At 45.9% G+C, this 26,773-nt stretch overlaps 1 protein-coding gene across 1 annotated transcript in view; it reads left to right on the forward strand.

Moving 5' to 3' along the window:
• prex2 (phosphatidylinositol-3,4,5-trisphosphate-dependent Rac exchange factor 2) overlaps nt 1–26,773 on the forward strand; it is a 156,574-nt gene that overhangs the window by 55,785 nt on the left and 74,016 nt on the right. Inside the window, exons 11-23 of the mRNA XM_083778594.1 lie at nt 1,625–1,725; nt 3,897–4,000; nt 4,205–4,254; nt 8,367–8,442; nt 10,005–10,077; nt 12,799–12,941; nt 13,819–13,911; nt 15,188–15,336; nt 15,478–15,563; nt 17,382–17,518; nt 20,437–20,554; nt 21,495–21,679; nt 26,390–26,551. Of these exons, the coding sequence (XP_083634720.1) occupies nt 1,625–1,725; nt 3,897–4,000; nt 4,205–4,254; nt 8,367–8,442; nt 10,005–10,077; nt 12,799–12,941; nt 13,819–13,911; nt 15,188–15,336; nt 15,478–15,563; nt 17,382–17,518; nt 20,437–20,554; nt 21,495–21,679; nt 26,390–26,551 (1,477 nt within the window). The remainder of the gene's footprint in view (nt 1–1,624; nt 1,726–3,896; nt 4,001–4,204; nt 4,255–8,366; nt 8,443–10,004; nt 10,078–12,798; nt 12,942–13,818; nt 13,912–15,187; nt 15,337–15,477; nt 15,564–17,381; nt 17,519–20,436; nt 20,555–21,494; nt 21,680–26,389; nt 26,552–26,773) is intronic.

Below are 26,773 nucleotides of genomic sequence, written 5' to 3' on the forward strand. Positions count from 1 at the left end.
ACTGGTGCAGGGATTGATACAATGACATTATTGTGACCTTGTGTGTTCTGTTGACTGACTCTGGAATTGGGGTAACAGGATGCAAAGAATAAAAGGCGGGAAGAGTGAAAGACGAGGGTTGATTGGCCGTAGATTGTTTTTTCCTTAAAAACGTTGGTCAGGCCCAGGCCGTAGCGTAACGGTCTGGGCACCGGACTGGTGATCCAGTCGCGGTGTGCCGCGGGTTCGACTCCCGGACCCGACACGGCCTTTACCGCATGTCATCCCCCCATCTCTCTCCCGTTTCCTGTCAGCCTACTTTCTGTCCCTTAAAAAAAATCAATAAAAGGCGTAAGCCGCAAAAAAATATCTTAAAAAAAAAAAAAAAAAAAAACGTTGGTCAACCCTCAGCAGCCTGCTGATGAGGGCCTGCTCTATGGCGACACCCGGCCCCTCCATCACAGGCTGGAAGGGGATACCACAGAATTCCATTGGTACTGGTAGCGATGTTTGTTTGGCTTCTGTGGGGAGACAGAACATCAAGGATTGTAATCAGATAGGCTACTGATGGTTCTCTCTCTCTCTCTCTCTCTCTCTCTCTCTCTCTCTCTCTCTCTCTTTCTCTTTCTCTTTCTCTTTCTCTTTCTCTCTTTCTCTCTTTCTCTCTCTCTCTCTCTCTTTCTCTCTCTCTCCCCCCCCCCTCTCTTTCTCTCTATCTATCTATCCATCCATCTTTCTGTGGATTGCTGAATTATAGAGAAAATGCTATCCTATTCAGTTAATTTTGTCTCCGGAGAAGAGTGGTTGTTTTTCTTTATCACAGTTGTAAGTGATGCACGCCAAACAAAAGTCCTCTTTGCATTTCTCTTCCTAAGTCTAGGAGCGTCTGGTGTCACTCGGCACCAGATTTCAAGATAGAACCAGGCCAAAGTAGTTGGAGTAAGACCTGCTGGTTGTTTTAACAAACAGTCAGACGTTGGCCCCTCAATAGCAAATAAATCATCATTTCACTTTGCCAAGACAGTGTTTGTTGCCATAGTCACATGAGTTTTATTCATTACGTCCTGAAGGCTCTGTCTGTGTCTGCCATGCATGAGGCTTCTTTCTTATTTATTTCCACTGTTTCCACAGTGACACAAGTTCATTGATTGAGATGATTTTGCTGATTGGTAATTCATGAAAATTCACGTCAACTTCTAGAGATGCTATGGTTTTTAATAATTCACCTACACTGCTATCCTTGACAGTGCGCTTTAACAGCAGGCGAGCATCGCGCAACACATCGCCTAATCGCCCGCTATCTGGCGAAAAGATTAATTATTTTATTTTTGCGACAACCGCCGATAGCAGGCCCATATAGACAAATAATGCACTTCCGGAAAATTCATCTGGCTGTCGCCTGCTGTTAAAACACACTGTGAGCCTTGTGTGAATGCTTCTAAGGAGATCACATTTCATGAAAACCTGTTAATGCGTTTAAAGCGGGAAAGCATCCGTTTCATTTGACATTTTTGCATTAGCTATTCAAAAATAGCAGACATACAAGCTTGTACATCTGCTGAAAAATCTTGAAAGTGGCATTTTGTTGAATCGGCCTCAGGTCTTTAACCTGTGAGTGCATTTGTTGTTCTGCTTTTTCCCCCAGTGAGTTTGTGTCTTGGCTGATGGAGATCGGTGAGACAGACAACCCAGAGGAAGGAGTGCACCTGGGGCAGGCTTTGCTGGAGAACGGAATCATCCACCATGGTACGTAGGTCTCCTCCAGTGATGCACAACATAACGATTTACTCATTTGACACTCTTAATCCAGAGCGATTTACAGTAAGCAAGAACAACACAAGGTAATGCATCAAATCATAAGTAAACTAAGAACCTAACATACAATATCTGTAAAATGAAACTATAAGTAGACTATGGAATGCTGGTGTTTACATAATATGTTATCTAAACATGCTTCAAGAGTAGACCCGCATATTGTTATGGATCTGTGTCACACGAACAAATCTGAATAATCAATGTGGGTCGAATATAGGCCCCCTTGGTGCTAAATTAACATTATTCATTGTATGAATTATTTGTCTCTGGTCTGAATTTCCATGCAAACGTCAGGTCCACGATATTTCTAATTTCTCACCACATCAGGTGGCAGGTGGGTGGGTGGGCGAACAGCAGATGCTGCCAGGTGGTGTCGGAGGTGACCCACTCACCCCTCATCTCATATTCTTTACCTCCTCTTCCTACACTGCAACATCCCGAGTGCTAATTAAAGGGACACAAAAAGATATATGTTAATGATGTTTAGAAGATTTAGAACACTTTCCTGGGGTCTTTATGTGCGTAATATGTAGTTTTAGATATTTTAGATTTTCACAGTAGGGCTCACTTACTTCCTGGACTACATGTTGTCTCAGTAAGACAGCCCTCCCCTATCCACAAGGAGGAGCAGTGCACCAAAGCATTATGGGAATTGTAGTCCAGGAAGGAAGTGAGCCCAGTGTCCATGACATCATGGACACTGAGGAAATCTAAAATTACTAAAACCACATATTACACACAAAGTGTGTAATATGTGTCCCTTTAACTCCGAATTTACTACAGATGTTTCCTTCCTTTGATGCTCTATATATGACCAATTACACCATGTACAGTAGGCTATGAGTGACATTGCATTACACACACAGTAGACAGCATGCAAGTGGTTTACATTTACAGTTACGCCCTGGATTTCTAACTGCGTGTATTGAACATCCCTCATTCAACGAGTTAAGAGTTTTACAACAGTGACCTCACCGCTCGCGTTGCATTTTGCAGATCTCGTATTCACATCTCAGCAGATGTCTGACTTAAAAACTCCCAGTGACACGTTGTTTTGGCATGGGATTATAAATATTAATCTCTTCTCGCCCCAGTGTTTGTGTAAAATCGGTTGAATGGCTGCATAGTGGCCTCGGATGAGAGTTGTGCAATGCGTTTAGGTGGCGTGTCTGGTTGACGCACTGCATTCACACTTAATGGTGCGTATACCGCTCAGTACGTGTATTTTTCCTAGAAAGACTACGGCCGGCGGCCAGGCCTGGATCTTAAATTACTCTGGCGTTCTTTATTGCTTCCTAACAGAGAGAAATGAGATCGGGCTTTGAGGCTCTCCCTGACAGAGAGGAATAGCTCCAAGGGCCAAGCGAGCTTGCTTTTCATAAGGACTTTAATGGAACTTTCATGGTTCTACAGCCAAAGACGCAGAGCCAACTGCATTATATTAGGTGGGGGCTTCGACAAAGCCCCCTAAAGCAAGCAGAGTGGGGGGGCTGCATGGGTGGCGTTCAGCAGTGTTATATTTGACCCCTCGTGTGTTTGGGAGTCTCGTATACACACTGCCTGGAAAGATGGTTTTCAGAGTGAGTTTTGTTTTCTATATTCAGTCGCTGCGCTAGTTGTGACTTTTTCGTGACTATGCTTAAGCCAATGGGGACTCTGCAATGCCTTCCCATACTCTGAACGGCTACGTTGCGTCATCATTGCACCGAGTGACTGAATCAGTCGGCGCAACACGTTCACCCGGACATCTTCTCATGCGTCCTCTCAATGTTATCACAACAGCCGGTGAATGTGCATCATTTGGTTCAATAATGTTAACATGTTTTATTTGGTTGAATGGCCCAAATAACACAGATGTCAGCATGCGGTCTGTATGAGATAGATATACTGTAGCCTAGTTACATTATTAGATCATTAGAAGAAACTCTGCAGGCACAATGACGTCATGGATTATATTAGATAATATTAATAGATAAATAAGAATGAAATTCACTATGTCTCAGAAACAGTGTTCAAAGGAATTGAATATACTATTTAGTAGAGGGTATGCGCGTGACACGCAGCCCTGCTTGAATTTCCAACTTGATGAATTGTGTCTGCAGTCACAGACAAGCACCAGTTCAAGCCTGAGCCTGTGCTGTATCGCTTTCGCTATGATGATGGCACTTACCACCCCAGAAGTGACATGCAGGATGTCATCTCCAAGGTAACGGCAGTTGTGCAACAGTCATTCTCATATTCAAACCATATACGCTACAGTAGGCTAATTATTAACCTTAAACGGCAAAATAAAAGTAACAGAAATAGACGAGGTATATTTACCGTATAGTATTGGAACATTAGATTAATTGAATGCTTTTTACAACTGTAATTTCTAAACTCTCTCTCTCTCTCTCTCTCTCTCTCTCAGGGGGTCAGACTGTTCTGTCGTCTTCACAGTCTCTTCACTCCTGTCGTCAGGTATCCGTCCATTTTCTTTTATGGGCCATTTCACGTGTCCCTCCGGCCTCCACAGCTCATGCAGGTTGGCAGGCTTACAAATAACACTAAATAATATAGCTCCAGCTTATACAGTACACCAAAAGTTGAAGAATTCAGACCAGAGCCGCACAGAGAATGGAAGTATAGCATGCCAGTGAACTATTGAGGGGCTAACCTGGGAGGGACTGGCATAGAGTGTGATAGAGTGTGGCAACAAGCCTGTGTGTGATGGCAGGACTTCCCTTTGTAGAGGACAGATGCAAAGTCAAAGGATTGAACCACACACATACAAATAGTCACACAACAGCCTGGAAAGCGATAACATTGCTAGAATTCCCCTTCTCTTTCTTTCTCTTTTGCATTTTTTGAGCGCCATTTTTTTTGTCTATCATGAAAGGCTAACCAAAACAATTCAGAATAGACGTTTGTGTCTTGTGTTCACTTCAAAGGGGGGATGATGTGTATTCTCCTTGATCCTCGCCTCTTCCAGAGTGACTATAGGCTTTAACTGCATGCTCTCTCTGCTCCCCCATCCACCACACTGTGTGTGTCCATGCCGATATGCTTGGGTCATGCTGCTCAAGCCATTCATCACAGCTACAAAGACAAGACTCATGCCTCTGTCGAGGCATGGTGCAGAGCTGCATTCAGGGCATTCAGCTGGAAAGGATGGAACATGCGCAGTTCACCGCGTGTGACCAATTACACATGTCACGGCGTATTGATCCTGTGGTCTCCAATGCCTGGCACAAAGTAGTGCGGCAGACAGCAGACATCGATCTGAATTCTCCCTCCAATGCAAAATTAGGCCCTGTGGAGATTGATGGCTTTGAGGCAGGGCTCATTAAAGCTGAATGGAGTTATCCGATTCATTTTAAAAAGTGCAATGTGATTTGTACAAAAGCTACGGTACATGTAGAGCGATAATATCATACTCTTGATTATTCAGTCTCCATGTGCCTTGCGGTTGGCAATTACTGCTGAATCTGATGTGTGCCAGAGACATCCAACATGGCCTTGCAACAGGCCCTCACAACCCAAATGCAAAGCAGGTGTGTTTGGGGCGATCTTGGCACTTGTTCCCCTTCCACGTTTAATGAAACATCCCATTGTTTGACTGTGTGCAAAAACACAGGCAGAAGTGGAGCGCGTGCACTTTATAGGTGTAATTTGTCGGCATGCTTTGGTTTTCGCTGTTGTTCTTGTGAATTCCATTTTAACAGTGTTTGAGGTACGGTCTGTTAATGTGTTGTACCACAAAGGTTCTGGCCCACGCTGGCTGTTTATGTTGGATTTCAAATGGCCCTAAGCACAGCTTTGAATTAACCCCTGTGAAACTCTTCCATAACCGGAGGGACCACATTGATGCTCCATGGATTTGAGCGTAGTTCTGTCTGATCTGACAGCTATGTGTGTGTGTGTGTGTGTGTGTGTGTGTGTGCGTGCGTGTTTGCGTGCACTCACACTGGTTCTTGCAGTATTGTCAGGATTCAGTCTATTGCTGTCTCTATGTCAGGGCCAAAGCAGCCACAGACGTGTGTGTGTGTGTGTGTGTGTGTGTGTGTGTGTGTGTGTGTGTGTGTGTGTGTGTGTGTGTGTGTGTGTGTGTGTGTGTGTGTGTGTGTGTGTGTGTGTGTGTGTGTGTGTGTGTGTGTGTGTGTGTGTGTGTGTGTGTGTGTGTGTGTGTGTGTGTGTGTGCGTGCATGCTGTAGTGTGTGCGTGCGTGCTGTAGTCTCACTTCCTTCTCACTGAATGTCCTGAACAATGCGTCCCACGGCCTGGGAATGCCAGGGTTTAATTGGACCAACCAGCCCTTGCCTAATTAGGTGGAATTTCCTGGCACAGTGAGAGAAATGAGGACCGGGGGATGGAGGCGAGGTGTGTCTGTGTGTTGGGGGGACGAGACAGACAGCCCATTTCCCCAAGAAGAAAGCTGTGAATTCAGGCCCTCAGTGATATCTGATTCCCTTGTATGAAATATTGAAGCCCTTTAAAGGCTAGAGCCCTTCAGACACAGGTATGCATTCATGCATCGGAATTCGGAAGAGAAGGCGCTTAACCCATTTTGACCCAGTTTTCTGAAAAAGCTATGTTTCTATGTCAGTCGTTCTTAAAATAGCAGATCTACAAGCTTGTAGCGCACCACTCGATGGCGCGCTATGAGCTTGTAGATCTGCTATTTTTCAATAGCTAAAGCATGACATAATGCTAACACCAAAAGGGGTTCCCACCCAGAATAGGTTAAGATATTAACATGGAAAGGCTGCAAACTGAAAGTCAACTGACAGACAGACACTCACTTAAAAGAAGAATATTATAACAACTCTGGGAAAATACTGTTGCTTTGTTATGTGGATAAATGTTTCATGGGTTGTGCTGCATAGTCAATTTAATTTCTAAAGCACATTTACATTTAGAAGCAGAGTTGACCAAAGGGAGGTACAGCATGTGAGTATGTTATACGGTATACATATAACCGAGACAATAACACAAAGAACAAAGATAAATACATAGAATTTAAAACACAACAATAACATTAGTTATTTACTCAGCATTTAAAACTACTAAACTAAATGCTATAAGACTTTCAGTTTTAAGCCTGGGCCATCAATCAATATACCCTTCACAAAAAAAGTACTGGCAACTTCCCTTTCCAGGCTCTGTTCCATTCGCAGCGGGCAATTTAAGCACCTCCCCATATGACCTCTCCCTCTGCTACTTGCTCCACAGATTGGCGCTGCCCTTATGGCATATGGCTGCTCACCGGACCTCATTTTTCACTCTTGACAACTCCAATGCACATCCACGCTCGTTAGGCTCTGGCGTGGCCAGAGCATCGTGCCTGACCACTGTCACTGACCAGTGTGTACCAACACTCCACCCTCCTCGCAGACCAAACCCAGTCTGTCAGATGCACTTACGCAACAGAATGTTCCTTTATGGGCCTGGCGTGTGTATGTGTGTTTGTGTTGGGGGGGTTGGGGTTGTGTGATTGCCCTCTCACACTCCACATGCTGGTGAGCTGCAGACAGCTGAGATTGGACTTTTATTTGGCCCACATGTTGTGTTTGACTCATCTGGGGGGTGTGTGTGTGTGTGTGTGTGTGACTGTGTGTGTGTGTGTGTGTGTGTACGTATGTGCAGTGAGATACACTGTATTTTAAGTATTTTTTGTTTATTTCCATGAGAGGTTGTCTGTGTGTTAAATGTGCATATACTGTATGTGTGGGGTGGTCTATGTGTGAATGAGTACCTGTAGGTGGGTGAGTGAGGTGAAGTCAGTGAATGTGTGCTTGCTTGCATGTGGTAGATCTGTGCGAGTGGTGTACAGTAAGTTGCGGGCGACCCTGGACTTTCCCGTGCCTGCTGTTCTTCGGCCCCAATGCGTGTCCCTGGGGAGACCCCGGCGTTCATGGGAAAGTCACAGCTCTATTTCAGACAGCATTCCGGGGGTCTGGCAAGCGGAGAATCTGGTCGTGTGGTGGTGGTAACACTGAGAGCAGCAGACAGAGCAACGCCACAGTGACATGGGGCTCCGTGGGGCCAAACACACTTTAGAGCCCTGACCGAGACCTTCGGACTGCAATGCCCTTAGGCCGCTAACGGCGGACAGAAAGCTCACTTCGACATAACAACAACGCAACTGCCAATGTTTTTAAAAGTGACCACCAGTAACTGAGTGGAATTTATGCAGTCCTACTGTACGTCATCATGGTCTCTAGCCATCGGTCGCAATAGAGCGGGCCTGATGCCTAATGAATGCTGCTGCCGCACAGGTCATGTGTCTGCTCACTGAACTTCAGCTGAACTAAGCGAATAGAATAGAATTGTAGCCTATACTTATTGTATGTTCAGGGGAGAGTAGTTTATTAGAAATGAAGAAGTAGCCAGCACACAATACAGGTCCTTTTAACATGGTTTATTTACCGCTCATGGACAAAGCAACGGACGTGTTTTGACGTGATAGGCGTCAAAACACTCAGGGTTGTCATACATACTATATTGTGTGCTGGCTATACTTCGGCGGATAATATCCGTGCATCCACGATTTCTAACAAGAGTTTAACATCATGTTGTTTGTCCTCATCCAGGGACAAGGACTACCATCTGCGGACGTACAAATCAGTGGTGATGGCCAACAAGCTGATTGACTGGCTCATAGCTCAGGTAAGCATACATATATCATGCCCAGCAGCATGCATCTTTTCCTTTTCATGTCATTTCCACATGACCCCTCCCCCGTTGGCACCCCGAGCATATTGGAAACACATTCAGCGCCACCTCTGGAAGCACAGGGAAGATGAAAGAAGACTAGAGGATCAGGAGGAAGAGAGAGGGAAGCGACTGTTGTCATAACAGGCGGGTCACTTCAAATATGCAACAGAGGAAAGAGATTAAGTCACACACACACACACACACACACACACACACTCAGACGCTCACAGCGGTCCTTATCCTCTCAGAGGAGTAAAAAGGAAACAGAGAGGGAGAATTGATTAGATGGCTGAGCTTTATTGGCTTTGACAGGGAGGGAGCTTTGAGGTCAACAGATTGATGGTCTTGTCTGGGACGACGGCGCTGAAATGACGCGTGGTGTTTGACAGTAGAATCAACGCCAGACATGGCCATGTGTGTGTGTGTGTATGTGTGTGTGTGTGTGTGTGTGTGTGTGTGTGTGTGTGTGTGTGTGTGTATATATCTTATGTACGTGTGTGCCTGCATGACCTAGGTCGACCTGTGGGACTTCAAGGACCATCACACTGAGCCGTCTAGACATCTCCCTGTGTGTGTGAGTGTGTGTGTGAGTGTGTGTGGGTGTGTGTGTGGGTGTGGGTGTGTTTTAAAAGTGCGTTCCCACCGAAATATAAAATATTTGTTCGAGCGACACAATTACATACAAAGTCAATTCAAAGACGCAGCGTGCCATGACGTTGCATAAAGCAGCGTGAACGGAGCGCTATACGCCAAGTGACTGGACCGCTAACTGTGCAGATTCACACTGATATTTAGAAACTGGGCTCACAGTGAGAAAAAAACACGCGCACACACACACACACACACCTCACTGATCAAGCTCTGGTTTTATGTCTCACACAACTCCCTCTCTCGCTCTCGCAAAGATGCAAAGCTACACAGCTACATTTGTAGCTTTGTATCTTTGTAGCTGAAGTTGAAACCAGCTCAACATTTTTGTAGCTGTTGTGGCTTTTGCAGCAGCTACAAACGGCAGATGTATCTTTGTATCGTCATGTCGCTGGCTTCCATTGAAAATGAATGGTAGACTGTATCTTTGCATCTGCCCTTGTGAACACAGCATGTGGGTTAGTGTCTGCGAGCCTGTATCATGCATATACATTACTGTGTTATGGAAAACCCTGATGCCAGCGTAAACCTTGGCATTGTGGGCAGGTTTCTGTGGTCAGGTCACAGCTTGATCAGCCTGAGAGGGAGAGAGGGGGACAGAGGTAGCCTAGTAAGTTCATGCACTCAATAACCCACAGAGGGCTAGAATAGAATCAACTTCATTGTCGGACAGAGAGAGCCTATATGCTCACCCCCATAACCTGGGCAATGCCGGGTACCAAACCTCAACAAGCTGATTGACGCGTCGCATTGTCAACTTGTATACATGACATTTATGACACACAATGTGCTTTGTTCTCTCTCTCGCCCTGCCTCTCTCTCTTGCTCTCCCTCTCTCTCTCTCTGCTGTGTGTTTTCCGATGCAGGGGGACTGCAGGACGAGAGAGGAAGCGTTGATCTTGGGGGTGGAGCTGTGTGCCAATGGCTTCATGCACCACGGTACGACCCTTCAGTTCCAACACATTGAAACGTGCTGCAAACTTAGTTGCAACATCATGTAACTTTGTATGTTGTCCGTCCGTCCCCCAAAAAGCGAAAGAATAGGCCTCAATTCAGTCAGTTGTTGAGAGTTGCGCGCATTTGCGATTGCGTGCGTGTGTCGAGGGGGGTAGCCAGGGGTAAAGAAGGCCTGGCATTAGCAGTTCACACAATTGTTCTGGTTCCATTTATGATGCCTCTGATAGGCCACGTTGACAATACATAAATAAATAAATACATAAACAGAAGTTTGAGAAGTGCTTTGTTCCTGTGTGCATGTGTGTGTGTGTGTGTGTGTGTGTGTGTGTGTGTGTGTGTGTGCGCGTGCGTGTGTGTATGCGACTATGCGTGTGCGCGTGCACGTATGTGTGTGCACCTGCACCATGTGTACACCACAGCATACAACATGAGTTAACATCATAGTTTTACTGTATGTATGGCAGGGGTTCTCAAACTTTTTTGGACCAGGTACCCCTTTTGGGGTAGATATTTTTCCAGGTACCCCCTCATCCTCGCAACACAGATAACAATATATTTACAACCACAACATTAGTGTTTCCTGCAGGAAAAAGCTTTGGCATGGTGCTGGGCGCAGGCCGCAGGGGGGCCTTCTTGCGTCGAACATTTTGATTAATTAATTAATTTGATTCAATAATTAATTAATAAGATTAATAAATTAAGATTAATTTGTATTATTGCTCTTGTATTGCTATTGGAGACACTGGGGGGACACTGGGGGACACTGGGCAGGCACTGGGGAGACACTGGGGAGACACTGGGGAGGCACTCGGGAGGCACTCAGGAGGCACTCAGGGGGACACTGGGGAGGCACTGGGGAGGCACTGGGGAGGCACTCAGGGGGACACTGGGGAGGCACTCGGGAGGCACTCAGGGGGACACTGGGGAGGCACTCAGGGGGACACTGGGGAGGCACTGGGAAGGCACTGAGGGGACACTGGGGAGGCACTGGGAAGGCACTGAGGGGACACTGGGGAGACACTGGGGAGGCACTGGGGAGACACTGGGGAGGCACTGGGGGGACACTGTGGAGGCACTGGGGAAGCACTGAGGGGACACTGGGGAGGCACTGGGGAGAAACTGCAGCCACTGGGGAGACATTGTGGAGGCACTGGGGAGGCACTCGGGAGGCACTCAGGGGGACACTGGGGAGGCACTGGAGGGACACTGGGGAGGCACTGGGGGGACACTGTGGAGGCACTGGGGAAGCACTGAGGGGACACTGGGGAGGCACTGGGGAGAAACTGCAGCCACTGGGGAGACATTGTGGAGGCACTGGGGAGGCACTCGGGAGGCACTCAGGGGGACACTGGGGAGGCACTGGGGGGACACTGGGGAGGCACTGGTGAGGTACTGGACATTTCATATCACACACACACCATGATTCACTAGCCCCCTCAAAAAAAAAAGAAAAATAATAATAATTGAGGGGGCTTGGGTACCCCCTGGCTATACGTCGCGTACCCCCCCCGTACGTATGGAACTCACTGGCCAAGTGGTGTGTGTGTGTGGGCGTGGTTTGCTGTAGCTGTGAGAACCTGGCAGCTGCCACGTGGGATATTTGTCAGTTCAAGTGCAAATGGTCAGTAGCCATGGTTACTGTGCGTGTTTATAAGAGTCAGACCTGTTTTTAAAGCCCACGTTGCCATCATGCCAAAGTCCACATCATACATGCACTGCTCGTCTGCCATATACCTCCATGATGTAACGGCTCAGCGCTGCCCACAGTTGAGCCTGTAAAGCTATGGAACAGAACAGCAGTCATTTCCCTTCACTTCCACAGCCCACAGGGTCATTTTGCCATTCGTGCCAGTGAGTTATTTGGCCTGATTATGTGGTTATTAAAACTATTGGCGCTATATCTGATCTTGAGAAAGAGCGAAGCGAGGGAACTCTTGTTTTCCCCCTCGGGGGTGTTTTTGGGGGTTTTATTTAAAACTCGAGGACTCTTGGTTAAAGGTCCTTTGTTGCCGTTGATACTGTACCAGCGTCCAGGCCCATTTGAAGAGAATGTTCATAATGCTTAAGTTATTTAACACAATGCAGAGATTAAAATAGGGTGCATTTTGCATCCCAAAACTCAGTTTATAGCCCAGGGACGCAATAAAACAAGGACCTCTGCATCCACGGGATGCACTACTGTACTCGGCATGTACAGTAAATAATACACACACTAGCTTTAGTTATAATTATAATTTCTTCTTCTGTTTTCTACATGAATATAACCACATTGTAACCATATAAAATGAAATGGGAGTTAAATGCTGCAATTTGTTGAAGTGGGACTCCTAAAAGGTCCCTGGGACTCATCTAAAAGACCATCCTTGCATCCCGGGATTGAAAATCTATTTACATCACTGCAATGACATTCTCAATTCATTTTTTGATTTATGTTCTCCACAAACCGTATCAATAACAAAATATGATGTGATATTCTAAATAGGAAGTATGCAAAGCATTTAATTTCAACTATTTAATTGCCCACCATGATTTAGGTCAGTGAACAAGCAGAACAAGCTTAATTTCATGCTAACTTGAATTTGAGGCTAAGGGATTTTGTTGTTTTTGCTTGCTGTGTTTTTGTTTATCTGGTTGTTCTTGTGATTGTTCAGCTGATGATTAATGAATGAATACATTTTCTAATTTATTTTTGTTACCCTCCAGTCTTGGAGAAGAGCGAGTTCAAGGATGAGCCCTTGTTGTTCCGGTTCTTCGCCGATGAGGAGATGGAGGGCTCCAACACCAAACATAAGCCCATGAAACACGACTTGAAAATAGCTGAGAACGTCATCGCCAAATCCCTCCTGGTGAGTGATGGTTTTCCCTTTTTGTCACCCTGCTTTCTATCCTTATCCATATACAGTTTTACGCCATGTATGTATTGCCACTAGTGGTTGTTCAGCTGGACAGTTGGACAGCATTGGTAAAGGAAACGCTATTGAGCTGTCAAGCACTATAAACGCCCTCCTGGGATCCTTACCTTAACCTCACCAAACCCATGCCTAAACTACACTAACAGTGCATAACCGTAACTCAAATGAATGACACAATGTCAAACCTATGCCTAAATGTAACTTTCCTGACAGAGCCTAACTTTAACTCAAATGAATGAAACCATAGAAAACCCATGCCTGAACGTAACTAACATAGCCTAACTGTAATTCAAATTAATGCAACCATAGAAAACCCATGCCTAAACTATTGTAAACTAACAGCAACTAACTAAATTTAAAAGAAAATTAGGAAACCATACCAAACCCATGTCTAAAGTACTCTCACCCACAGCTGGGGAAAAACCCTAACACTGCACAAGTAATTCGTTTTTACCTCCGTAAGCAAACTTTTTAGAGGTCTGAGCAAAGAACATCTTGGTCATCTGTCTGTACCAGTATGACTGTGTACAGCTGTGTGTGTGTGTGTGTGTGTGTGTGTGTGTGTGTGTGTGTGTGTGTGTGTGTGTGTGTGTGTGTGTGTGTGTGTGTGTGTGTGTGTGTGTGTGTGTGTGTGTGTGTGTGTGTGTGTGTGTGTGTGTGTGTGTGTGTGTGTGTGTGTGTGTGTGTGTGTGTGTGTGTGTGTGTGTGTGTGTGTGTGTGTGTGTTTGTGTGCGTGCGGATAATTCCATGGTTTTCTTGGTATGCATACAATGTGTATTGTCCTACTGATAGGAGTCCTGTCTTATTCCAGATAAGACCCAGTGACGGAGGCTATGGCTTTACTCTGGAAGAGAGGAACCGAGTCCCTATTATCAAGTCTGTAGAGAAGGGCTCTCCAGCTGAGGTAAGAGCACGCGCACACACACACACACAAATAAACCTTTTAATTTCTAGGGCCCCCAGTTTGTTGCATAAGGCCATGGACTCCCATAATTCAGGGAGAAACAGAACCCAATGGCCCTGTTTGGTTCCATTAAATATATTTAATTTGATTCGTAACCATCCATAATTTAACTTGGGACCCCCTGGAACCCCCTCAAAGAACTGTGTGTGTGTGTGTGTGTGTGTGTGTGTGTGTGCGTGCGGACGTCTGTGTACACGCGCGCACATACGTGTGTCTGTGTGCGAGTGCACGTGTGTCTGTGTTTGTGCACGCGCGCGTGTGTGTGTGTGTGTGTGTGTGTGTGTGTGAAGATGAGGTGGGGTCTGGTCTGGTTGGTCTCAGGGCTCAACTCGCTTTGCTGTTATGGACACTGATGCAAACATTACGAGAGTCGTCGGGCTGAAATAGAACACATTAAAGGCCGCTCTGCATTTTTGAGGTCTGCTTTTGTGCTTAAGCGTCTTTGATCAGCTAGATAAAAATGCAGTGGTGGGCTTTCAGGGGAACTGTGATCAATCTCAGAGTGCAACCGATAATTCCCTCCAGTCCCCAAACTCTTGCTGTAGCGTGCATGTGGAAGGCTTGGCTAGCACGCAGATTCAGTGTCTGTGTGTATGTGCATGCAAGGTGACGGTCCTGATTGTCTGCATTTAAGACCTCAGACTGTTAAAGCTACAACAGAATCCAGCTGTGTGCTCATAGATAACATTATTACTTTCCTGATATAATATCTCCCAAGAGTACATGGATGGAGAGTGTGTGAGAGAGAACATTATCTGCCATTTATTCTCTGATTAATTCAATTTATTTCTTTGTCCTCTGTCGTTCAGTGAGCCTCATTTTAATTTAAAATGAGGAGAGTGAGAGAGAGGGGCAGAGAGAGAGAGAGAGAGAGAGAGAGAGAGAGAGAGAGAGAGAGAGAGAGAGAGAGAGAGAGAGAGAGAGAGAGAGAGAGAGAGAGAGAGAGAGAGAGAGAGAGAGAGAGAGAGAGAGAGAGAGAGAGAGAGAGAGAGAGAGAGAGAGAGAGAGAGAGAGAGAGAGAGAGAGAGAGAGCACATAAATAGAGTGTCTCTTGATATAATATGACACATATTGCTATATAAATGACTGTGTACAAATATTTAATATGTACAGCTCACAAAGACTGAGCTAAAGAGAGTATATCATATTGATAATAATGCTTACATTTCTATTATTTTCTATTATTCAACTGTATTCTGTGGTGTCCCGTTGCCAGATGGCTGGTTTGGAAGCAGGGAAGAAGCTGTTTGGCATAAACGGAGACCTGGTGTTTCTCAGACCCTTCTCTGAAGTGGAGATCCTCCTCAGGCAGTGTTTCAACAGCAAAGGACCTCTGAGGGTGCTGGTCAGCACCAAGCCAAGAGAGTAAGACACAGTATAGTGTGTGAGTGTGGATGGGTGGTTATGTGTGACTGTTACACTCTCAAGAGTTGCAGGAACTGTTTGGGTGAGTTTGAATCGCATACGCGTGTCTCGATGTGTCTTTTTGTCCTTCCACATCTGCAGAACAGTGAAGATCCCAGACTCTGCCGATGGACTGGGCTTCCAGATCCGTGGGTTTGGGCCATCTGTGGTCCATGCTGTGGGCAGAGGTGAGACAGAGAGCACCGCTCGCTCATTATCAGATGAGTTATCTGCCCGATCTGTCCTTCTCACTAGGAAAAGGAACTCGATTCACAATGCATCTCTGTTATTGTGGTGCAGATGGCAAGCAGCTGGCATACTGGTCTCCACGTGCGCGCATGCGTGTTTGTGTGTGTGTCTGTGTGTGAGTGTGACTTGGCCACAACTGGCCAAATTATCTTCCTCATACTCTCCATGTGCTGCAGTTACTTGGTGAAAGGTGCTGGCAAAACCCAGGGCGTTATTGATTATCAGTGCCTTACCACATGGTAATGGCTTAATTCCATTTAACCACATGCATATATTTTTTCCCTCTGTTTGGGAAGTCTTTTGGCAGATGTTTGTTTTCGTGTCGTTTCCCCCCTTTTTTACTGTTCCTAATTGATCAGAGGGCCCTTCCTCCACGTTGCTGCACTTCCCCCTCCCCCACAGCATGTTTATCACAGGAGTATGCTGCTGGCAGAGATGGGACAATCGTAAAGAAAAATCCATCTGGCCATTTTTCTGGGAAGTTGATTGTTTTGTACAGTGCACATAAAAAACCCTGAGTGCATGTTGAATGTTGATAGTAGCGATAACGAGACACCAGGGGACAGTCACTGTTGTGACTCGGGCCAACAGGAGGGATGTGAGACTGATTAGGATGGAAGGTTAGTTAGTTTTAGCTGATCACTTCTCTAAACAAAATGTTACAACGTGCTTTACACATGGAAGACATTTATGAAATGATTAAAAATCACAATCATGTAGAAGAGCTGAGCTTCATAACAAAGTAGTCAATTAGTTACACAATGTTGCAGATCATTTTTAATGTAGCAACTAGCTACTGTAATGTTAACCTTACTCTGCCAGATTGCGGCGCTATTGAGTTCACAAGTTCCTTCCTCCTACCTCCATCTGGTCTCGCTCAAGCAGAGACGATGAACCCGAACCAGCGGGGCAAAAATCTGCTACCGCCATAATCATTTGGAGTTGTAGTCCTGTTCGGTTGTGTTTACATGTGCACTGTGGCACAGCTTCAATACGCAGCAAGAGCCTGCCACTGATTGGTTCGAAATCAGCTGGTTCGAGGTACATCGTCTCTGCCCGAGAGAGACCAGATGGAGGTAGGAGTGAACTGCTGCCACCATCTGGCGCAGTCAGGTTACTGTAACGTTGCTTCAAGGGGGATCTGCGGACTCGGCATCTCATTCCCTCTGAACACGAAGGAAGATTCAAGCATATAGATGTAGGATACATGTGTAGCGTGCATGGTGTGTTTTTGAGAAGCTATGCAAATAACATTTGTGTAGCGGAATGGGAGGTGGCGGGGTGGATTATTTAGTCTGCTTGTTACACACTTCCTCCTGATAGCAGTAAACTTTGGAAGTCCTGTCCCAGTCTGAATCTCATCCCTGAGAGGAGAGAGAGAGGCCCTTGACTACCCCAGATAAACAAAACCTCACTACCCCCCCCCCCCCCCCCCCCCCAGTCACTTTCTCTCTCAATCTCTCTCTCTCTCTCTGTGTGTCTATCCGTTTCTCTCTCGATCTCTCCCTCGCACCTATTTCCACAGCTTTCAAAGCAGGAAGCAGAGTTGTAAATGTACAAAATAAACAAGTGTTCCTCAGCATGGAGCTGTTTACTGAAAATGATGAATATGTTGTATTTTTACTTTTCTGTTTTGAGTTTAGGATGCAATATTTATTTACATTTCTACCGGTTCACTCTGCATTGAATACTGCCATTGGTGCTACACATCCCCATCTCTCTCTCTCTCTCTCTCTCCCTCCCTCCCTCTCTCTCAGGGACGGTAGCGGCCACAGCAGGCCTCCATCCGGGCCAGTGCATCATCAAGGTGAACGGCATCAACGTGAGCAAGGAGAGTCACGCCAGTGTCATCGCACACGTCACTGCATGCAGGAAATACCGCCGGCCTACGCAGGTACAGTACAACAGGAAGTGGAAGGAAGTAAAACAGAAAATTCAACGAGGCAGCAGTGGCTCAGGATGTCAGAATGGCCGCTTGATTCCCAAGCTGGCTTAGTGTTGAAATTGAGCAACAACAAGCTTATGTCTGGGTTTACCCCCAGTTGCCTTTCATGGTTGGCTTCATCTGTGTAAGAGGCCGCCCATTGTAAGGATTGGCTAATGTTAGCAGTAGCTCACAATGTACCTTTACCTTTCGCCAGAAACGTTAACATGTTTGGAGCGATGCGATACAAAATCACAAATCACATCCGAAGCTCGGATGGATGGATGATCAAAACCACGGACAGTGCTCGTAGTTTCAGAGATAATGACCACAGAAGATCCTACTTTGAATGGAGCTTATGGGGGCCGTGTGCAAAAATCCTGGTGCTGGGGGTGACGAAGGCGTTGCCTAGCAACCGGGCCAATGTTAAAAGTAGATCTTCGCCGAAACCGTTTGATATTTTTGTAAAGCTTTAGGTACGAACATGTTTGTACTTAGCAGACAACAGGTCTAGGGGATTCGTACTTAGCAAATAATTAATATAGATAGAAACATATACTAAATTGTACGTTTTTTTGCAGTGAGAAGTGACGGACAAAAGAAAGGGAGAGATGAGAACATGTCGAGTGTGAGAAGAAATGCAACCCTCGCTGCATCTCTCCCATACTCTCACCCTTTCTCTGGTTCTCTGGTTCTCTGGGTCATTACGCAGTAATAATAATAGTCTTGGCTCCACCACCACTGACCCCTGGCTCACAGTGGTGGGAAGACTGGCATGCCGGCTGGGGAGAGAGCCTGGGGTCTGCTGGGGAGGTAGGGGGAGGGGGGGGGGGGGGGTGGGGGGTGATGGGAGACAGCCCGGAGCTGCTGACACCGAAGGGGAGAGAGAGCGGAGATGGAGGGGGATGGGTGTAAAGACGGAGGAGTGTGGTCTAGGAGGAGAGAGAGTTCTCAAACATTTTCATGTCCCTAAACTGACTCGTATTTGGCCGCGAATGATTTTGAAATAAGCAGATCTACAAGCTTGCTTGAGCTTGTAGATCATGTATTTTAAAATACCTGAGGATAAAATAGGGTTACAGATTTAGATCCCACTCAAGTATACAGCGTGACCCCCAGGGGGGGGGGGGATCTGGCGATAAGTGAACTGGGCATAAGTGAACTGGTGGGAAAGAGGTTTTACGCACAGGAAGTGGAGGAGGAGGACAGCTGTAGTTCAAGAGGCCACCTGTTGAAGGAGAGGAGGTGTGAGAACAGAGGTGAGGGTGTGAGCGGGTGTGTGTGTGTGTGTGTGTGTGTGTGTGTGTGTGTGTGTGTGTGTGTGTGTGTGTGTGTGTGTGTGTGTGTGTGTGTGTGTGTGTGTCCTGGACACGCACTTATTTAGGCTGGAGGCTTAATGAAGCACTATACGGTTCCAACATGATTGGAGATCTGGTTTACATCACGTATGGCCATAGAGGGAAACGCCCTGTGTGTGTGTGTGTGTGTGTGTGTGTGTGTGTGTGTGTGTGTGTGTGTGTGTGTGTGTGTGTGTGTGCGTGTGCGTGGTGCACGCGTGTGTTGGTTTTACCCCAGCAGACCACAGCTCAGTAGGAAAACACAGCATGCAGCCCAACAGGAAAAATCCCCACTGTGGACTTGGGTGTAGGGAACAGTGAAAACACACACACGTGCACAAATTACTACACACTCACAATGCACTTTTATGGCACGGGAGAGTGAGCTGAAGAGATTGGCACGGGTCGCGTTTGCGGTCTGTGCCGTTTCCATGTGTTTGCGAAAGCTTCTAACCGGTGTGTGCTGCTATGCCAGCCCAACTTGTGTGACACAATGCAACGTATTGTTGGGGTGAGCCTACTGTACAATGCAACGTATTGGTGGGGTGAGCCTACAGTGCAACGTATTGGTGGGGTAAGCCGGCCATCAAACACAGTGGTGGACAGTAACTAGGTACATTTACTTGTGTACTTTACTTAACCACTTTAACCCTGCAGCTTTTGTCGATAATGGCGCAAGCCTAGCCCAGAAATCTGAAAATACACTAAAACATATGTATTCATTCATATTCATATTGAATTCATATTTCAAGACTTCCACCCCACTACATTCCAAAGACAAATATACTCTTGACTCCACTACATTTCTAGGAACTTTTGTAGTATTCTTTATACTTATGTATAAAGTACTGTAGTAGTTGAGTATAATATTTGACCAGGAGTATCTATACCTGCCTGGACTCAATTACTGGATTTGAGGGTACTTTGTCCACCACTGATAAAACCCAGACCTCAGCTTGAGTTCCAACAGACAGGAACCATTGGAATAGATAGCTTTCTTTCCTTTTTGGCTATTTTTCCAATGATGCAGCACATGTTCCTCAATGTCCCCCAATGAATGAAATCACAAGAGTTATATCGAAAATATGGCATAGCCGCCCTAATGCACAGTGTGACAGCCCGTGTAGCTGATTTACAGCTGTGTCCATTTTGCGTGCTTGTCTGCCGGAGTTTGGGTACATTTTTACTTTTATTTAAGAAAATGTTCCAGAATTGAAATAGAAACCTGCACTTCATTTTGCCATTGATGCCATAACCACATGCATCCTCAATTTTTATTTCTCTTCCACATTAACCCCCGGTGTCCGAATGTTGGGCATTCAATTTGTATTCAATCTGTAAAAAAGAATTGCAAAAATAGCAGATCTACAAGCTCAAAATTCAGTGTGATGTGACATGTTGAGAGCTCGTAGATTAGCTGTTTTTGCATAACACATTGTACGGCAGAGTATAGGCCAAAAGATGTGGTTAACGATGCCTGGACTGGATAGATGGACTATGGATAGAACTCAGCTCTGGTGTCTGCCGTGTTCTTTTTGTGTCCCAATGCAGCAAGATAGCATTAAATGGGTGTATAACAACAGTGAGAGTGCCCAGGAAGACCACCAGAAGACCAATCAGAGACCCTCACCCGAGGAGAACGGAGTTGGCTTTGAGTGTAAAGTAGAAGGTAACAGCACAACACAGAGTGAGAAAGCACTCAGGATGTTGCTGTGTGTGTGTGTGTGTGTGTGTGTGTGTGTGTGTGTGTGTGTGTGTGTGTGTGTGTGTGTGTGTGTGTGTGTGTGTGTGTGTGTGTGTGTGTGTGTGTGTGTGCGTGTGCGCGTGCGTGCGTGTGTGCGCGCGCGCGCACTGGAACGCACATCGGCCACAATGACCAGTGCATGTGCAAACCATCCATTTGGTAACAATTTCTGCTCTAGGTCATTGTGGATGTAACCCAGGTTTGTGCACAAAAACACAAGTGCGGAACACAACGCTTTTTTCTGCCTTTTCTGAATCGAACCAGCAATAACTTTCAACACGGCTCCAACGACTCCATCTGGAGCGCGTTAGGCCCAGAGCGATCACCCCCATCTAGCTCATCAAGTGTTAACCCTCCCCCCCCCACACACACACACACACACACACGATTTATGGAGCTCATAGGGGGTAAACTAGGAAAGCTGTTCCCTTCATAGCAAATGGCTCAAGAGTGGGATTTATTGGCATATTAAGTCATCGCATTAGTACAGAGCTGGTTAACCAAATGAATTTGGAATTGCTCGTCAATCTCTGAGGAAAGGGGTGCAAAGAAATCCATGAGCAGAGGGTCTCCTTTTTCTAAAATGAGCTACAGATACCAGTTTGATGGTCTTGATCCATCTAAAGTACCACATTTTGTGCCGTGATGATGGCGCTTACCATGAAATGTAATAACATCGTTAGTGTGTCTTTGCGAGTTTGTGTGTGTGTGTCAGCTAGTGTGCATGTGTGCTCATCTTTGTGTTTGAATGTTTGCGTGCATGACTTTTGTTTTTGTCTGAACCAGTATTGTACAGTAGTTCTACAGTAGGCCTCATGTGTCTAAACTCTAAAGTCTCTCGTATTCTACATTTGTCTACGCATAGAGGTGATGGACAAGTTCAACACCATCGCCATCATCGATGGGAAGAAGGACCACGTGAGCCTGACCGTTGACAACGTCCATTTGGAGTACGGCGTGGTGTATGAGTACGATAGCACGGCCGGCATCAAGTGCCATGTGCTGGAGAAGATGGTGGAACCCAAGGGATTCTTCAGCCTCACTGCCAAGGTATGAATAGTATCTAAAAGAAGTCTTATATAATAAAGTGCAATGAGCCTAAAATGGATGACCAGCTTGCACCTATAAATTCCCCAAATGGGCAGAGTCAACAGTTTATCCCCCCCTTGCAACAGCCTGGATGTGCAAGAAAGTGGAAAGGAAGGAGCCATTTTTTCTTTGTGGAATAAACTTTCACAATAAGCGTGTGTCATCATTGTCCTGACGTCCAAACATAAATATTGATAATGAAACAGTGGTAGAGTCACAGTAATAAACTCTGATCTACGACCGCAGCGCACCAGTGCCAGTAGCTCACGATATACAGTAACTCTCCCTCTCGTCTACTATCACATACTGTAGTGTTTGACAGTCCTTGATACTGATCGTTATGCATCAAGGGCAAGACAAGTCTGTGTATAGCACATTTCATTCACAGAGGCAATTCAACATGCTGTGTTTAAGGCATAAAATGGTATATATAGGGAAATAAAGAATAGAAATACTAAAAGACATAATTAAAAAATAAAATGCATGAGAGAATACACTTTCTTCACCATATGCTGCACACTGTCCGTCTGTCCGCAATAAATGTTATTCATCTGGACTGGAGTATTGCTGATGCCAGAGCCATCGCTTTGTGCTATGACATTATGAAAATATCCCTGTTTTCTATCTGTTTGCTTGCTGTGTAGGGAAAGATGCGGTGGGGGGGTTTGACAATTCGATTACCTCTTAGGTGATGAATAGTGGTGTTGGGTTTTTAGCACCTTAGAGCTGGGGCTGGCTTTATGAGGGATAGTATAATGAAGACATAAACAACACCCCCTGCCTCTTCCCCTTCCTGCAGGCTACAGGGGAGCAGGAGAACGAAATCATAACAGTTTGTGAAACCGAATCATTTTTGGCCTTTCTTTTCTTATTTTTACTAAATCTTTTTTCCCCCCTCTTTTGTGGGCGGCGAATTCCACTGAGCTCACGCGAATACAAGCGGCCAAAATGAGTTTTCTTATTCGACGGGTGGCTGGCATCTCCCTTAGAGATAGGGTGAGAAGTTCAGTCACACGAGAGAGACTCGGAGTAGAACCACTGCTCCTTCGCCTGGAAAGGAGTCAGCTGAGGTGGTTCGGGCATCTGGTTAGGATGCCTCTCGGGCGCCTCCCTAGGGAGGTCCTCGACGCACATCCCACTGGGAGGAGACCCCGTGGCAGACCAAGGCGCAGTTGGAGGAAATACATCGACTCACTGGCCTTGGAACGTCTCGGAATCCCCCAGGAGGAAGTCACTAATGTTGCTCTGGAGAGGGAAGTCTGGAGCACTCTGGTAGAGCTGTTGCCCCCGCGACCCGACTACGGATAAGCGGTTGAAGATGGATGCATCGACACTTTTGAGTGCAACAGCTTTTCAGTCACTGTCCAGTGACTGAAAATTCTCAAGAGTGTGGTTTTGTCTCTTCTTCCGTATTCTTTCATGTTGTGCATGGACAACATGAAGCTACAGTTACCCAGATCACACATACACACAACACAACGACTCACAACACATTATTCATTCATCAGTGTTGATAGATGCATACGTTCATTCATATACTCTGGTTTATTGACTCCTACTCTTTCTTAGCCCTGAAACATGACTGTCATAATCATGAGTCATGCTAACCATGACGCTCGTAATGTACGGACGCCAAGTGAACCTTTCCTGTGTTAGATTCTCATTGCTGTGGCTGCTATGACGCCTGCATTTCCCCAGTGTCATCTGACATTGATTGGTGGATTTTCTCCGGTGCAGACTGTGCTGTAGCGAACCTAGCTTCTCTCCCCTGTGATGATTGAGGGGCTTGATATCAGCTGACAGGTTTACAGCAGCAGTTTTAACAGGACGTGGGGTGGGCGTGTGTGGGTGTGTGTGTGCGTGTGTGCGCGTGCACAAAGACTGAGCTGAACTCGTCCCAACAGTGGTGTTCTGAGATTGGTGGATGTTTATTTAAACAGACCGAAGTAGCAGACGCACCTTGCGCATGCATTCATGCACGTTTGAGTGAACAGTACACAGTACAGTGATAAACAGCATCTCTTGAATTGTATCTCTTGAATTGTGAATCATGCCACGATTGGTGACCCTTGTGTTATCTTTAAAAGCACAGATGAAATGCCAAGCAGTCACACGTGGGAGTACACAATTCAGTCATTTTCTTGACATCCCCTCCAACGAAAGATTATCTTCCCTAATCCTTACAGTACAAAGTAACTTTTTGTATTGTATTAGACAAACATCTGCCCCAGAAGCCCACATTGTCCTTTGAGAGCTGTGTGATGTTGAATTTTAATATCGCCAACACAGTTGGGTGCATTATTTTTCTTGTGCCTCAGTCTCTTCCTGCTGTTAAATTTCCTCCCCTGTCTTTCACTCTGCTCTGGCGGGCATCTCATTAGAACTCTTTGTGATCTTTTCTCTCTTTTGTTTCTCTTGTCCAGTGTGTGTGTGTGTGTGTGTGTGTGTGTGTGTGTGGGGGGGGGGGGGGTTACATTGGGAGCTAGACCGGAATAAGGCTTTTCTGGTGGTAGTGGGGACACTGGGGGTGTACATTCTGTACAATAGCCTAAAAGCGGGTACACACCAAGCTGCTGTCAATTGGGCTGTTGATTAGCATCTGTGCCTGAAAATTGGTCGCATAATGTGCAGCGTGTATTGTGCCATCAGTGGTAGGCAGCCAGGCATTAATGGGGGCCAATCACCTGATTAAGTATGTTGCGCCGGCATGCGTTGGGATGGGAGAGATTTGACAGACATCCTTTTATTTGCAAGGGTGTAACTCCTGTAGCGAGTTAAAAAGCTCATCGAGTTAAGCCTTTGCTTTTCAGTTTAATCATGTTATGGAAGGAAACTCAACTCATTACAACTCACTTCATTCATTACAGAATCATTATTTTTGATAGTGCTATATACATATATCTTCCAAGGCAGGCACAGAACAGTGCCATCAGCTGATTGTGAAATTATTGTCTTTAAACATGACCCAACGTCACTTAAGATATATTCTTGACCTAGTTGCAGTTAATTAGGACAAGGTAACTTGGTCTGTGGGCCTTTAAAGGATTCCCTTTGAATGTGCAGTATGTTTGCCACATGGGAAAACCAGGTTTGGTTACATAATTAAAACAAAAAAACATCGCATGGATGCACCTGGGACGTATCCTCACTCGGTGATGTATGCCAAGGTCATCAGGGTTTCGGGTATCGCAGCCTCATACGAGAAGTTGCATACATTACGTCCCAGTAGCTACCCTCAATCAGTCCCTCAATCAATAGGGAAAGACCAGGGCCACACAATCCGTTGCTCCGGAACTACCCCGCCGGGACTGGGAGGTAGATCATTCTGGCGCATGGAAGAACCAGGCTCTGTGGGCTGACTCCTGTCCAGGCCCCTCCTATGTCTCACCAGGTCCACTCCTGCTGTCACCAGGTCCAGGACCTGTGCGTTGCACCAGACCCCCAGCACCAGACACTTCATTCAGGAGTGGTGGATTCTTGAGCCGCAATGGTTCTGCAGGCTCCGCCTGGGCAACGGTGGTGAAGGCTCCGCTTGCGGCTTGAATGGCCCTCCTAAAGGCCTCACCGTGGGTTTGTTGGGCTTCCTCCTCACGGAAGACACAGGGTGGGGCTCCCGGGTGCCGTCTACATTCCGGCTGTCACCCGTCTGCACCTGTGGTCTTCACTGGCACTTAGAAGGAAACAACATGCTACCCTGTTCACTTACACGGCACTACTTGGCAAACTACCCCTGTATTTGACAAAGCTGCTAGAACCCAATACCTCAAGTTATGGTACCAGAGCTCAAGATAGGCTTTTGTTGAAGGTACCAAAAACTTATTCTAAACTGGGAGATACTGCCTTCAGGGTGCATGCTCCACATCTATGGAATATCTGTCAATACAAGTTGAATCTGGATATCCTTGTTGCATATGCTATTTTTTGGCTTTTTCTGCCTTTATTGATAGGATGTAAGTAGTCTGACAATGGGGAAATGGGGAGAGAGATGGAGGGGAAGACACGTGGCAAAGGCCGTCTGGATCGGGTCGGGAGTCGAACCCGTGGCACGCCGTCAGGCTGGCTCAGCAGGTGCAGAGACGGTTGAGCTAACCGTCCGGGCCAATGGGCCATTCATATGCTATTTTTTAAATAATTTTAACTGACCTCACACTAGAGGAAGGCGTATGCTCCTGCTTTTTGTAATATGTGGTTTTAAGATTCTGTTTCTGTTTTCTGGTGTACTGTATGTATGTGTGTTTTTGTATTATATATTTTTATACCGTGTGTTTGTCATTAATGTAAAATCATTGCTGTAAATGTTCTTTGTTTGTATACAGGGCGCCAATGAAAAAGAGACTGTGGTCTCAATTTGGTTTCAAATCTGGTTTCAATCAAAAAAACCTGGGACATATCCTCACGAATTAGTAATAGTTACACAATATAATATGACACTGTGTTTATTTATTTCAGTCTCTATTACCTAATTGAATGTTTTATAAATCAGCAATCCTGGTAACTTTCATTTTCCAGTGGAGGCAAAAAAAAGAAATGCTGCAGCAAATTAAACTATTACCGTAATTCAGTCATAGGTTCCAATCCCATTAGTTGCTATACCACCAGAGTGGCCCAATTTGAGTTTTAGTTTGACAGATTTCATCAGATTTAATCTGCCTTGCTCTCTGTCCCGGTCAGATCCTGGAGGCGCTGGCACGTAACGACGACACGCTGGTGCAGATGTGTGGCAGGCTGAGCTCCAGCTGTGACGTGATCCCAGAGGAGCTGCAGGTGCGCTTCAGTGCCATGTGTGGTGAGAGGGTGGAGCACATCAACCGACGTATTACCAACTACAGGAAGGTGAACGCACTGACCATACTGTACTATGTAAACCTGTAACCTTGTCATCTCCAAACCTAAATACGTTTCTGATGGCCACCGGTTTCAGTGAACTAACCACTAATCAGTGGGAAAGTGTTGTAATTACACATCTGCGGCATTCTGTGCTCTAAGCTATTAGTGGCCTAATAAATACAATGAGGTTTTAGACAGCGGACAAGTGGCTGTAATGATCAGCACTCA

The sequence above is a fragment of the Protomyctophum parallelum genome (genome assembly GCF_964188405.1).
Source record: "Protomyctophum parallelum genome assembly, chromosome: 12".
Classification (NCBI taxonomy): Eukaryota; Metazoa; Chordata; class Actinopteri; order Myctophiformes; family Myctophidae; genus Protomyctophum; species Protomyctophum parallelum.